This window comes from Myxocyprinus asiaticus, chromosome 32 (assembly GCF_019703515.2).
Source record: "Myxocyprinus asiaticus isolate MX2 ecotype Aquarium Trade chromosome 32, UBuf_Myxa_2, whole genome shotgun sequence".
NCBI classification, from domain to species: Eukaryota; Metazoa; Chordata; class Actinopteri; order Cypriniformes; family Catostomidae; genus Myxocyprinus; species Myxocyprinus asiaticus.
In genome coordinates this window covers 12,574,444-12,589,475 of record NC_059375.1, presented here as the reverse complement: position 1 = coordinate 12,589,475, position 15,032 = coordinate 12,574,444, and the positions used below count along the sequence as shown (strand labels likewise).

The window sequence follows — 15,032 nt, the reverse complement described above, 5'->3', positions numbered from 1 at the left end:
GTAAGAAACCTAATTAAGTTTTTTACATTGAAACCTGTTTGAGTCAAAAGATTAGTCTCTAGTTTAAACCGATATGCCATTTTAAAATGTGAAATTTTCACATTGTGAAAACATTTTTGCCTTTAGAGGATTTACATGGAGTTAGGATGAAAATAAGGTGCATTTCAAACTGTTCTGAGGCCAGTGCAGACAGAAAGCACACTGGAGGTTAAGTCATTCACTAAATAGGGAGCAAGGGAGTGTTTGATCAGTTTGTTTTAAAAAAAGACCTGACTTTCTATAGCTTGGTATTATTTAAAATTTCACAACATAGTCCCACTGTCCACATATGTGGACATCTATTTAAGTGAAACTATTTGCTCTTTTTTTTTTACATGTTTATTAGGTGCTACTAGTTACAAATCAAAAAGGGAAATGGAAAATATACACAGCAATCCTTGGGTCTCAGGAGGTTAAATGCACCACCTTGAGATGCAACATGTCTTGACATTAGCCCTTTTGACACATGCAACCTAGTAAATTGCATTAACACTGTTGAAATGCTTTTACTGGTAAATGTACCACGTCTACTATTCACACATGCAATGGTTTCCGTCTTTTTTCCGTTTTGCTAACATTCATACATAAGCTCCAAAATGCTATTAAACTCTTGAGATGTAGTTAGGTTTTTATCAGTTGACAAATTTCTTCATCCACTCGGATGAAGAGAAGCATTTTTAGGCTGAATTACACTACACCACTTCTAAAATATGAACAGAATCTAAAAATACTAGGTATCACACACTTACCGACAATGTAAATGTCTAAAGACAATAACTGGGCATCACACACTAAACGACTGATGATCACTCTGGCTGTCATGTTGATCTGATCACAAACTCATGTGAAAACACATACTCCCATTCTAGGAGACGCATGACAGATGTAATCAAACATGGATGTAAGGGAGCACTGCCATTATTGTTGCTGTTTCTCTGTTCAGAGTCTCAAAAGAAATGGGCAGAGCTCATTTGGGTGCTGTCTTGGGAGGAAAGATGGAGACTGCGACTTAAGTCGGATGCAAGTGGCGTTAAATATTTGTTCCACTTTGAGCGCTTGTTTGCCATCTACATTTGTTCATGGTCCAGTTTTGTGTCCGCGCACGGTCGCTTTTTATTGGCTGCTTAACATTTGACTTCAGATTTGAGTCATGGAGCATCATACTCTACGATATTTCTTCTATAGTCGGCTCTAAAACATCAAATATTTTTTATATCCTCTGACTAAATGGAATAATTTCACTATTTTTCCAGTTTGATGACATTTTTTTGACTCCAGAGTAACTGAATAATCTCCGTCTTCCATCAGCATGTCCTGTGTTCACACATAACCTGTAAACTGAAAATTGCAGGTAATTTTCTGGAAAAGGCTTTATGTGGAAAAGCGACTATTGACAACTTCATGTTACATGACAGATCGTGACATGGCAAGTTTGAAACCACTATCTGAAACTTTGATTTTTTTAACTCGACAGCCCAGATTCCCCAATCAGTATTTTGTGTGTGTGTGTGTGTGTGTGTGTGTGTGTGTGTGTGTCTTCCACAGAAGAAAGTTAAATGGCATGAGGGTGAGTGAATGATGACAATTTTTATTTTGTAGAGTACTATTCCTTTAAATCACAAAGGGAAAAATGTATGTTCCCTATCTGTCACTCACTCTACGTTGTGTCGACGTAGTGACACTAGGGGTCACTCTTGGGAGCCCGAAACACTTCTGGTCTTTGAAAAAAGGCCAATGAAAACTGGCGAGTGGTATTTGCATACCACTCCCCCGAATATATGGGTATAAAAGGAGCTGGTATGCAACCACTCATTCAGATTTTCTCTTTGGAGGCGAACGGTCGATGCTCACTGAGCTGAATTATTACGGCTGTTCATTCACCTCTGCTGGATCTGACGGTGCATTTCAGTGGCTTCTCCCCCTCTGCACTGGTGCACTGCAGAGAACGCCCCAGGGCACTTCGGCAGAAATAAATTCGGCAGAGTATATTCTAAAAAGAGTATATTTCTCTAAAAGAGCGGCACATACGGAACGTCTTTTTAAAGATGCCCTTCCGTTTGTGTGTTATTCCTGGTTGCAGTCGTTATCTCTCGCCTTCTGACGGTCACGATCGCTGTCTTTCATGTCTGGGCGCTACCCACGCGGAGACAGCATTCATGGATGGATCATGTACTCATTGCGAGAACATGACCATGGCAACGTTGCGGTCGTGGCTTGCCTTCGTAAGAAAGCAAGTCACCCCAGCGGCTCCCCACCTCGGTCCTTCTACCTACAAGTATGAGGCCAGCGCGGCTAGCACTGGGGGCAATTTGGGGACCCCAATGGGACCACCTCCACCGGGTATCCCCCCATGGACCTCCCATTCCCCAGCACGCTCGTCTGCCCCGATCGGGCTTCCGGATGAGTCCGCCAGCTCGTCTCACGGCGAGTTCGACCTCTTGTTCGGAGCCCGCAAAGGTGATGAGCTGTTGAGCGCAGCATCGGAGAGCGGGCTCGTCCAGTCGGATGTGGAATCCTCAGCTGGGCTCCCCCCCTCGGGTATGGTCGCCCAGTCACAGGCTGATGCGGAGATGACAGACATGCTTTCCCGGGCAGCCACAAGCGTCGGGCTAGAATGGAACCCTCCGCTCTCCCCTGAACCCTCGTGGCTCGAGGAGCTGATAAGGTCATGGGAGGCACCATTTACTGCCCAGTCCCGATCTTTCAGTTCCCCCATTCTCACTACCCTCGATAGGCCCCAAGGGCTATTCGGCGATCCCCCCGGTGGATAAGGCGCTCGCGGTGCACTATGCCCGCAGAGCGCCGCCACCTGGCGTGGGTGCCCAAAGCTCCCGTCCAAGGCCTGTAGGTTTATGTCGTCCCTGATGGCCAAGGTCTATGGTGCTGCTGGACAAGCCGCCTCCACCCTGCACGCCATGGCTCTCCTGCAAGCCCACTAAGCCAAGGCGCTAAAGGAATTGCATGAGGGTAGTTCTGCCCCGGGATTGATGCAGGAGCTGCGCTTGGTGACCGACCTCGCCCTCTGGGCGACGATGGTCATGGTGCGGTTTCTCAGGCAGGCGATGTCCACCTTGGTGGTCCAGGAGCACCACCTTTGGCTCAACCTGGTCGAGATGGGAGAGGCTGACAAGGCACGGTTCCTTGGCGCCCCCATTTCCCAGGTTGGCCTGTTCAGCAACACCATCAAGGACTTTGCCCAGCAGTTCTCGGCGGTGAAGCAGCAGACGGAAGCTATCCGACACATCCTGCCACGCACAGTTGGTGCTGACCTGTTTGAAGGCGATCAGACAGAAGACAGCGGTTCCACTAAAACTGTTTCAGAGGTCCTGGAGCATATGGCATCCTCAGCAGTGGCCACTCTGCTCGGGTTGATGTATACGAGACTGCTTCAGCACTGGCTCCAGACTCAAGTCCAGAGATAGGCATGGTGCCGTGGGACACATCGCGTGGCCATCACGCCAGTCTGTCACCGCCTCTTCAGCCCTTGGACCGACCTCATATTTCTACGGGCAGGCGTTCCCGATTTGGAGTCGATTCGGGCAGGCACATGTAGACTTGTTTGCTTCCCAAGAATCCTCCCGCTGCCCGCTCTGGTACGCCCTGACTGAGGCACCTCTCGGTATAGATGCGCTGACACACAGCTGGCCCCCTGGACTATGCAAATATGTGTTTCCCCCAGTGAGCCTACTTGCACAGACCCTGTGCAAGGTCAGGGAGGACGAGGAGCAGATCGTCCTGGTAGCACCCTACTGGCCCACCCAGACATGGTTCTCGGACCTCACGACAGCCCCCCGGTGAATTCCCCTGAGGAAGGACCTCTGGAATCTCTGGCACCCGCGACCAGACCTCTGGAATCTCCATGTCTGGCCCTGGACAGGACGCGGAAGACTTAAGTGGCCTATCACCCGCAGTGGTAGACACGATCACTCAGGCTAGGGCCCCCTCTACGAGGCGACTGTATGCCTTGAAGTGGCATCTGTTCGCTAAGTGGTGTTTTTCCCGACGTGAAGACACCCAGAGATGCGCAGTCGGATCGGTGCTTTCCTTCCTGCAGGAGAGGTTGGAAGGGCGGCTGTCCCCCTCCACCTTGAAGGAGTATATAGCCGCTATAGGAGCACACCATGACACAGTGGATGGTAAGTCCTTAGGGAAGCAAGACCTGATCATCAGGTTCCTGAGAGGCGCCAGGAGGTTGAATCCTTTCAGACCGCGCCTCATTCTCTCATGGGATCTCTCTGTAGTTCTTCAGGGTCTACAGGGAGCCCCCTTTGAGCCCCTGCAGTCAGCTGAGCTTAAGGCACTCTCTTTGAAGACTGCCCTCCTGACTGCGCTCACTTCCATCAAGAGGGTAGGAGATCTGCAAGCATCCTCTGTCAGCGAAACATGCCTGGAGTTCGGTCCAGGCTACTCTCACATGATCCTGAGACCCTGACCGGGCTATGTGCCCAAGGTTCCCACGACCCCTTTTAGGGATCAGGTGGTGAACCTGCAAGTGCTGCCCCAGGAGGAGGCAGACCCAGCCCTGACATTGCTGTGTCCGGTGCTTGCTTTACACATCTATATGGATCGCACGCAGAGCTTTAGGATCTCTGAGCAGCTCTTTGTCTGCTTTGGTGGACAGCGGAAAGGAAGCATTGTCTCCAAGCAGAGGATCGCCCACTGGGTCATTGACACCATAGCAATGGCATATCACGCTCAGGACGCTACGAGCCCATTCTACCAGGAGTGTGGCGACCTCCTGGGCCTTGACCAGTGGTGCCTCTCTAACAGACATTTGCAGAGCAGCGGGCTGGGCAACACCCAACACCTTTGCGAGGTTCTACAATCTCCGGGTGGAACCGGTTTCGTCCCATGTAGTGGCAGGCACAAGCAGATAAGTCCGGGACAGCTGGCTGGGTGTATCACTTGCACATTGCGCCTTTCACCTCCCCTGAGCTGAAGACATGTGCTGTTGACTCCCAGTAGTGTTCACAAACTGTGTTCCCTGGATGACTTCCTCCGAGCCCTGTGGCAGACGAGTTTGTGAAGAAACTCGCTGCCGGCTCAGTACATGTGCTAACTAAGCCCTGTACTGGGGTAGGTGCTCCGCATGTGTTGGTTCCCCATAGGTAACCCCATGCGACATATATCTTCCGCTAATTCGTTTCCCTGTTGGTAAACTGCGTCTTCCTTGGGCCCCTCTGCCCCATTCACCATGTTTGTAGAAACTCCTCCCCCATAGGGTAGGACCTATCATGGGACTTCTCCACATGACATACTTCAGACAAAGCTCGGCAAGACCATGTGACATATTTCCACTCAAAATACCCCCCCGCGGTGTCTTCCCCTTGGGAGTGACAGCCCCCCGACATAGACATGGTGGCCCCAGAAAAAAAGAGAGGATAAGAGACTGGGCTAGCCTGTCTCTATCTTTTGGGCAGTCGACTTGTCCCTGAAGGGCCATTCGACACTCATAACAGCATTGAGGGAGGTTACGTGTCGGCCTGGTGCACTGGCTACAAGGCACACAGTGGTCTGCCCATCACACACCCCCAGTTCACGTAACACAGTTCAGCCAGTTGTGACGTTTCGTATAGTGACCCCTAGTGTCACTACATCGACACAACGTTGTGTGAGTGACAGATAGGGAACGTCCTGGTTACATTCGTAACCTCCGTTCCCTGATGGAGGTAATGAGACGTTGTGTCCCTCCTGCCACAACGCTGGACTACCCGCTGAAATGGCCGGGACCTTGTCTCGGCTCCTCAGCACAAAACCTGAATGAATGGTTGCATACCAGCTCCTTTTATACACTATACTGCCAAAAGTATTCGCTCACCCATCCAAATAATTGAATTCAGGTGTTCCAATCACTTCCATGGCCACAGGTGTATAAAATGAAGCACCTAGGCATGCAGAATGCTTCTACAAACATTTGTGAAAGAATGGGCCGCTCTCAGGAGCTCAGTGAATTCCAGCGTGGTACTGTGATAGGATGTCACCTGTGCAACAAGTCCAGTCGTGAAACTTCCTCGCTACTAAATATTCCACAGTCAACTGCCAGTGGTATTATAACAAAGTGGAAGTGATTCGGAATGACAGCAACTCAGCCACAAAGTGGTAGGCCACGTAAAATGGTCAGCGGATGCTGAGGCGCATAGTGCGCAGAGGTCGCCAACTTTCTGCAGAGTCAATCGCTACAGACCTCCAAAGTTCACGTGGCCTTCAGATTAGCTCAAGAACAGTGCGTAGAGAGCTTCATGGAATGAGTTTCCATGGCCAAGCAGCTGCATCCAAGCCATACATCACCAAGTGCAATGCAAAGCGTCGGATGCAGTGGTGTAAAGCACGCCGCCACTGGACTCTAGAGCAGTGGAGACGCGTTCTCTGGAGCGACGAATCACGCTTCTCCATCTGGCAATCTGATGGACGAGTCTGGGTTTGGCGGTTGCCAGGAGAACGGTACTTGTCTGACTGCATTGTGCCAACTGTGAAGTTTGGTGGAGGGGGGATTATGGTGTGGGGTTATTTTTCAGGAGCTGGGCTTGGCCCCTTAGTTCCAGTGAAAGGAACTCTGAATGCTTCAGCATACTAAGAGATTTTGGACAATTCCATGCTCCCAACTTTGTGGGAACAGTTTGGGGATGGCCCCTTCCTGTTCCAACATGACTGCGCACCAGTGCACAAAGCAAGGTCCATAAAGACATGGATGAGCGAGTTTGGTGTGGAAGAACTTGACTGGCCTGCACAGAGTCCTGACCTCAACCCGATAGAGCACCTTTGGGATGAATTAGAGCGAAGACTGCGAGCCAGGCCTTCTCATCCAACATCAGTGTCAGACCTCACAAATGCGCTTCTGGAAGAATGGTCCCTAAACCTTGTGGAAAGCCTTCCCAGAAGAGTTGAAGCTGTTATAGCTGCAAAGGGTGGGCCGACATCATATTAAACCCTATGGATTAAGAATGGGATGTCACTTAAGTTCATATGCGTCTAAAGGCAAATGAGCGAATACTTTTGGCAATATAGTGTACCTGTATGTTCAGCCAATTTTCATTGCCCTTTTTTCAACGACCAGAGGTGTTTCGGGCTCCCAAGCGTGACCCCTAGTGTCACTACATCGACACAACGTCTCGTTCACTCCATCAGTAACCAGGACGTTTCTTTTTCTTCAGAACAAGAATATTATAATTCCCAACTGAAATTATTTTCCAGAATAATGTATTTCGATAAGAGTTACACATCTGTCCATTACAATTCAAGACAATGTTAAATATTCCAGTGCATCACCACTTTCATCATCATATTTAATTTATGTGGTTATAAAAAACATAATGACATATAAAGAGGACAGTCATAGAGAATTATAAGAAAGGGTCAAATGTATTCACTTATGGATGGTGGTTTGGATGTAACATCACACCCTGAATTGTTAAAAATGGCTTTTAAAGGTCTGTACACTGTAGTGGGCACCATGGATGAGAGGGTTAATGAAAGTGCACACCATAAAATGAACACCAACCTCTCGAATCTCCTCGCACACGAGAGTAAACACCCAAAAGTACAGCACAAACTCTGAGGCGGCAGGGCCATCTGGGGGAGGTGGCTTGAAGTCAATTAATAGCACGTAGGCGTACAGAAACAGGAAAAGGAAGTACATCAGAACATTGCCGAGGAATGAGGTGACAGGGGCATACCAGAACTGCCTCCAGCGGGAAACCACAAAGGGTCGCTTCTTTTGGCGGAAAGATGCAAGCGAAGTACCTGATTACAGGACGGAATAAATAAAAACAATAAGGAATCATTTCACCCATTATTATAACTGTAAAATATAATGGGCTTTTCCATGAAACATGGGCAGAATGACTTTCTGTTCTAAATCATAATAGTGCATTGTGCCTCATTGAATGTGACAATTTACATTAGAATGGTTTTACGAATGATTTACATACACACAAAAATTGTTCTGCACATATTTCATAAATGAGGCCCAAGATGCATAAAGACTAGTGGCAATAAGATTTGAATGAATGTGCAGGATGTAAATGAACAAACACATTGGTTTCAAAATCAGAATTCAAACCTTTTGTTGGACGTCTGATATTATTTGAGTCCTCTTGCTCAACTTCACTGACAAATATAGTAAGAAGGTAACAGATAATGTGTTTACCAATTTATATTTCAAATACAGATTTATATTATATTATATGTATGCCTGATTTATTCAATAAAAGGTCATGTTACTGGTTTTTGATTTCAGAAAAGGAGAAGAAAGTCTCTCCGTAGTGGCAGTCTGTTTCTGAGGTTGGATGTCCCACCAGTGTTACTTTCTCCTCTTCCACATTCTCCAATTTCCTGTGAGAAATACACAACAGATCATCTTAGATCAGCATGAATTTCTATGCTGCTACAAACAGGTTTATAATGGTTAGTGTGGGTCTGCTGCCAGTCTGGCTGGTGGACCAGCATATAGATGTATTGCACAAGTAAAAAATGCTGGTCGACCAGCATTGTTTTTCCAAATAAAGCTGGTTGAACAAGGGTAGGCTTGCTACCAGGTTAATGACCAGCAGGGAGAATCATTGGTAAATTCAGACAGACAGAAATAAATACGAAGAAAGTTGAACTGTGAAGTAAATGTTGGTGATTTGCTGACCTGAAATTGATGAGGTTGGTGTAGCAGAGTGGAGGAATGAACATAGTCAGGATGACTTTCCATACCTCAGTGCCTCTTTCCATGTCACCCCACCAGATCTGTGACAGCAGGGACTAAAAAAAGAACACTTTTGTGAACACACCTTATGTAAAAAAAAAATAATAATAATATATATATATGAATAATTGTTTGCATGCTGACAGGGTTGTGAAAAACTACACACTTTCAAAATCGACTAATCGGTCTTAATGACTAATCATCTAGTCGGTCCTAAGGAAGCCCTTTATAATCTCATTTCCTAAGGGTCGTTTACATAGGATGTGATATTGCATTCAAAAAACAGCAGGACGAATCACAGTAGAATGGAATAGAACGCAGGCATTATTAACCCTCCCCAGACTTGAACATTTAAAGCAATTAAATAATACCATTTTTATTTTATTGGAAATATGTAAAAACTACACATAATGGTAGCTGACACTCTGTACTGTTTTTTTCTGTAACTTGTTTGGCAAGGAGAAAAAAAGACACAAAATTCACTCCAAAACAAAATATACTTAAAAATACTGAATGTAAGATCTTGCCAATGTCATGCAAAATTCTCCCCAAAACACTTTAAAAAATAAATATATCATCATGTCCAAGTTAGGGTCTCTGAGGATTAAAAGAAGATTTTCTTTTACTTGAAAGACGTCCCTTTGCTTGTGTGCACAGACCAACAATTAAAAATATTGAATTTAGTAGTAATTGTCTTGAAATGGCTGTGAATTTTTTACAAAGGTGGTGCTTTGAATGAGAGACGTAACTTCTCAGATAAGGTTCTTGCTTTGCCAAAAGTCCAGTGGTTACTATTAGAATGCTAAAATCTGTTCTGAAAAGTTTCTAAATCTTTTTAAATCAATAAAAATACTAATACACTGCTTAAGTTTACAACTAGAAAAAAATCTAGATGAACTAACTAGTCGAATTCAATAATTGACTAGTTCAGGGGTTTTCAAACTTTGTAAGGTGCCCCCTTCTAAAATATATTTATACTGTGTGAGAAAAAAAGTTGGCATGATATTATAAAGACATGATATTATTCAACAACTGGCTTTTATACTGTAAAGAGGAGGCGAGAAGCAGCTTTCCTGGTTCAGGTAAGGATTTATTTTCTCTTTGCAGCACAATTGCAGTCTCAGCATCTTTGCATTATCCACTAAGTTGATCTATAATCACACAACACTTCACCAAAATAAAACTCTCATCATTTGTAATAACAAAACTCTTGCTTCTTGTTCGGGTCTGTGGTGCCCAGGCTCCCTCTCTTTTCTACTTGCGGTGTGGCTCTATTTATGCCGCTCTCCCCGTGCTCACTGAAATTAGAGACAGGTGTTAGACATAATTTAGCTCAGGTGTAAGTGCCCTTACCGCTTTCTCTCTCTCCGGAGAGATGCTTGACCACGCCCCCGCTGCCACATATTCCCACCGCCCGACTCAGGCCGGGGCGGCATTCGGCCTGACTACCACTCCCCCCCATTCCTGGAAAGGAAGTCGGCGACAGCCATCTGCACCCCCGTCTGTGGACCACCTTGAACTTAAACGGCTGAAGAGCCAGATACCAACGGGTGATCCGGGCATTGGTATCTTTCATGCAGTGGAGCCACTGGAGTGGGGCGTGATCGGAACAGAGGGTGAAGGCCCACCCCAACAGGTAGTATCGGAGAGTGAGGACCGCCCACTTGATGGCGAGACACTCCTTTTCTACGGTGCTGTACTTAGTTTCCCTCAAGGAGAGCTTACGACTAATGTACAACACTGGGCGCTCCTCCCCCTCCACCACCTGTGAGAGTACGGCCCCCAGCCCCCTGTCTGAAGCATCTGTCTGTAAAACAAAAGGGAGAGAGAAGTCAGGTGAATGTAAAAGCTGCCCCCCGCAAAGTGCAGCTTTAACTTGCGTGAACGCCCGCTGACACTGCTCCGTCCACTGGACCGGATCTGGAGCTCCCTTTTAGTAAGATTAGTCAGCGGGCTGGTGACATCCGAATAATTAGGCACGAACCTTCTATAATAGCCAGCCAGCCCCAGGAACTGTCTCACCCCCTTTCTGGTCTTGGGTCTTGGGCAGGTCGCAATCACCGCTGTCTTGTCAATTTGGGGACGCACCTGCCCGTGGCCCAAGTGGAACCCCAGATTCCGTACCTCCACCCATCCAATCGCGCACTTCTTTGGGTTCGTTGTGAGTCCCGCTCGGCGCAGTGATCTCAGAACCGCCCTCAGATGTTGCATGTGCCGCTGCCAATCATTGCTATAAATGATGATGTCATCTAAATAGGCAGCGGCGTAGGCTGAATGTGGTCTGAGGATTCGGTCCATGAGACGCTGAAACGTAGCCGGGGCCCCAAACAAACCGAACGGAAGTGTCACAAATTGGTGTAATCTAAATGGTGTGGAGAAGGCGGTTTTCTCACGGGAAATTGGTGTCAAGGGGATCTGCCAATAACCCTTCGTCAAATCCAATGTCGAGTAAAATCGAGCAGTGCCCAACCGATCGTGCAACTCATCAACGCAAGGCATTGGATATGCATCAAATTTAGACACCGCGTTGACTTTTCTATAATCCACACAGAATCGCACAGACCCGTCGCTCTTAGGCACTAGAACAACTGGGCTGGACCAATCACTGTGGGATTCTTCTATTACCACCATATTGAGCATTGCATCCAATTCTTCCTGAACGATTTTTTTCTTGTGTTCGGGTAATCGATAGGGGCGGCAACGTACCACGACCCCCGGCTCGGTCTCGATGTGGTGATGAATGAGGTTTGTACGTCCCGGTAGAGGGGAGAACACGTCCGCAAACTCCTGTTGCAATCTAGCAACCTCTGCGAGTTGACTCGGTGAGAGGTGGTCTCCGCAAGTGAACTGTTTATGCTTTGAACTCACCTCCGGTCCGAGCTCCGCCTTCTCCGGAACTACCATAGTCAACATCACGGGAACCGCCTCCCTCCACAATTTCAGGAGATTGAGGTGGTATATTTGACGTGCGTCCCCTCTATCGGTTCGTTTAACCTCATAATCGAGATCTCCCACTCGTCGTGTGACCTCAAAGGGTCCTTGCCACTTGGCGAGTAATTTAGAGCTCGATGTGGGAAGCAATACAAGCACTTTATCTCCCGGTGCAAATTCCCTTAGCTGAGTTCCCCTGTCATACATTCGGTGCTGTCGTTCTTGAGCTTGGAGCAAATTCTCCTGTGTTAGCTGTCCCAAAGTGTGGAGTTTTACTCTAAGATCAAGAACGTACTGAATTTCATTTTTGCTGTTTGAAGGTCCCTCCTCCCAGGCCTCTCGCAATACATCAAGCACGCCGCGTGGGCGTCGCCCATACAACAGCTCGAATGGGGAGAAGCCAGTGGAGGCTTGCGGGACCTCTCATACTGCAAATAACAGGGGGTCGAGCCATTTATCCCAATTTCTAGCATCGTCGTGTACGAACTTACAAATCATGTTTTTGAGGGTTTTATTAAATCATTCCACCAGGCCATCCGTTTGAGGATGGTATATGCTGGTGCGAACCGATTTAATATTTAACAACTCGTATAGTTCGCTTAGTGTCCGTGACATAAATGTTGTGCCCTGATCGGTGAGGATTTCTTTCGGAATCCCCACCCGGGAGATTATTTTGAAGAGTGCCTCCGCAACACTGCGTGCTGAGATGTTGCGAAGAGGCACTGCTTCCGGATATCGCGTTGCATAGTCCACTAGGACCAATACAAAGCGATGTCCGCGTGCTGACCGTTCTAATGGCCCGACGAGGTCCATTCCAATTCTCTCAAAGGGGACCTCGATCAAAGGGAGAGGGCGCAATGGCGCTTTTGGGGTGGCCGGTGGGTTAACCAGTTGGCATTCGCGGCATGCTGCACACCACCTGCGGACATCGCCGCCAATGCCCGGCCAATAGAAACGGGCTATTAGATGGTTCAGTGTTTTCCTTTCTCCTAGATGACCCGCCATGGGATTATAATGAGCCGCCTGGAATACCATTTCCCGACGGCTCCTTGGAATCAAAAGTTGGGTTGTATCCTCTTTAGTTTGAGTGTCCTGTGTCACTCTATACAAGCGCTCATTTATAATCGCAAAATAGGGGTATGAAAGGGTGATGTCCGGCTGGAGTCGTTGACCATCGATGACTCTCACTTGGTCGAAGGCGTGTTTGAGGGTTTCCTCTCGCGACTGCTCAAAAGGGAAATCCCCCATAGGGAATTCCCTGAGAAGGGGAGGGGCTGCAGCCTCTCCCCCTCTCTCGTCATTATGACATGGAGCTGTCGAGGACGGCCCCGGCTCCGCCTCTCCTGCCAGAGCATCGCACATCACACATCTCCCTAATTACGTACAGGACCCATCCGTGCAAATTCCCTTTAATAAAACTTTGAAATCAGGCCAATCAGTCCCCAAAATCAGCGGATGGGTGAGGCGGGAACTAACCGCGGCCTCCATTTTATGCTTTTTCCCCCGGAATTTAATCGTCAGGGTCACCACCAGATACTTGTGAATATCCCCGTGTACGCATTTCACCTTCACCATTTTAGTTGTGACCAGTGCCTCAGGTTGAACCAGGCATTGGTGGATAGTGGTTTGATTACACCCGGTGTCCACCAACGCTTGGTGAGTACCCTCCTTGACACTTACCGGTATCCGGTACGCTACCATCCCCAGCTCCATCAGAGGGCACTGATCTCGGAAGTGGCCCGGGTCTCCGCACCTCCAGCAGGCCGGCCCAGGCGCTACGCCCACACTTGCGTCGGCAGGCGCCCCCCCCCCTGAGGGGGAGAGCGGCGGGGCATTGGGATAGGGGTAGGTGTCGCCTCCTACACCCGGGGAACTGGTCTCAGGGGCTGAAGTCCTCCTCGTCTGCGTGAGGCAGGAACGGGACCTGGAGAGAGAGCAGAACGAGAGGAGAGAGGGGAGGAGGAAGAGACAGAGGGAGGAGAAAAAATGTAGGAGGGCTCTTCCGCCCTCGGGATCGCCGCCATGTGGTCCTCCGCAAGCCGGACAGCTTCCTCCAGTGACGCCTGGCGGTGGCACTGGACCCACTCCGCCGTCCCTTTTGGCAGTCGATGTGTGAATTGCTCCAGTACCACCTGGTCGATAACTCCATCGACGTCGCGGTCCCCCGCTAGCAGCCATCTTCGGCAGGCGTCACGGAGCCGCTGGGCGAAGGCAAACGGGCGGTCAGAGCTCTCCAACTTCAAGCTCCGGAAGAGTTGATGACTTTCCTCCGGAGTGTGACCAACCCGTTGCAAGATGGCTCTCTTTAAATCTCCGTAGGCCAGGAGGCTCGTCGCTGGCAGTTGTTGAGCCGCGAGCTGGACTTCCCCGGACAACAGTGGGATCAGTCGGGCCGACCATTGGCCGAGCGGCCAGCCCCAGATATCGGCAGTCCGCTTAAACAAATCCAGGAAGGCCTCGGGGTCGTCTGCCGCCCCCATTTTCTGTAATGCGGGCAGGGGTAACGGCGTGGGAGCGTCCGGGGTTGCGGCTGAGGACGCCTCCTGGCTGAGGAGGCTCCGGATTGCCTGCTGGTCCTTGGCTTGAGCGTGCAGGAGCTCGACAAACCGGCGATCTTGGTCTTGTCGGAGCTCAAGCAATGTCTGCTGGTGGCTCTGATGTAGGCCAGCGAGGGCTTGGAGGATCTCCGCCAACTGGGAGGACTCTACGGGATGACTTCCATCCATCTTCAACCCAAATTTCAATTCCCGGGTTTCGGCACCAGTGTAAAGTGGAGGCGAGAAGCAGCTTTCCTGGTTCAGGTAAGGATTTATTTTCTCTTTGCAGCACAATTGCAGTCTCAGCGTCTTTGCATTATCCACTAAGTTGATCTATAATCACACACCGCTTCACCAAAATAAAACTCTCATCATTTGTAATAACAAAACTCTTGCTTCTTGTTCGGGTCTGTGGTGCCCAGGCTCTCTCTCTTTTCTACTTGCAGTGTGGCTCTATTTATGCCGCTCTCCCCGTGCTCACTGAAATTAGAGACAGGTGTTAGACATAATTTAGTTCAGGTGTAAGCGCCCTTACCGCTTTCTCTCTCTCCGGAGAGATGCTTGACCACGCCCCCGCTGCCACATATACCTTATTGCACAAAAGACAAAATAAATGATTAATTTGATTTAGAAACCAGAAGAGAAACTGTGGTGATGTGGTTGTGGCCAGGCGACAACTGTGGAGAGTGTGGCTGGGAGAGGAAGAGCGGTAAGGACTGACACCTGTGGAAAATGATCTCTAACAGCTGTTTTGTGTTGCAGTGAGAGCTGGAGAGGGCTAAAAGGGCAGTCCAAATGACCAGAGGGGAGAGAGGCATGCAGGAGTGTTGATGTGT

General features: G+C 48.6%; 2 protein-coding genes across 2 annotated transcripts in view; both read right to left on the bottom strand.

Moving 5' to 3' along the window:
- Positions 1 to 15,032, bottom strand: part of LOC127423326 (transient receptor potential cation channel subfamily M member 4-like) — a 61,479-nt gene that overhangs the window by 16,357 nt on the left and 30,090 nt on the right. Inside the window, exons 16-19 of the mRNA XM_051667524.1 lie at positions 8,672 to 8,784; positions 8,260 to 8,370; positions 8,099 to 8,145; positions 7,538 to 7,779 (exon numbers count right to left, since the gene is read on the bottom strand). Coding sequence (XP_051523484.1) covers positions 7,538 to 7,779; positions 8,099 to 8,145; positions 8,260 to 8,370; positions 8,672 to 8,784 — 513 coding nt within the window. The remainder of the gene's footprint in view (positions 1 to 7,537; positions 7,780 to 8,098; positions 8,146 to 8,259; positions 8,371 to 8,671; positions 8,785 to 15,032) is intronic.
- LOC127423327 (uncharacterized) lies at positions 10,390 to 14,718 on the bottom strand. Its single transcript, XM_051667525.1, has 2 exons — positions 13,340 to 14,718; positions 10,390 to 10,535 (listed from the first exon to the last, which is right to left on the bottom strand). Exon 1 carries the CDS (start codon positions 14,383 to 14,385, stop codon positions 13,519 to 13,521), a length of 867 nt encoding a protein of 288 aa, XP_051523485.1. The 5' UTR covers positions 14,386 to 14,718; the 3' UTR covers positions 10,390 to 10,535; positions 13,340 to 13,518.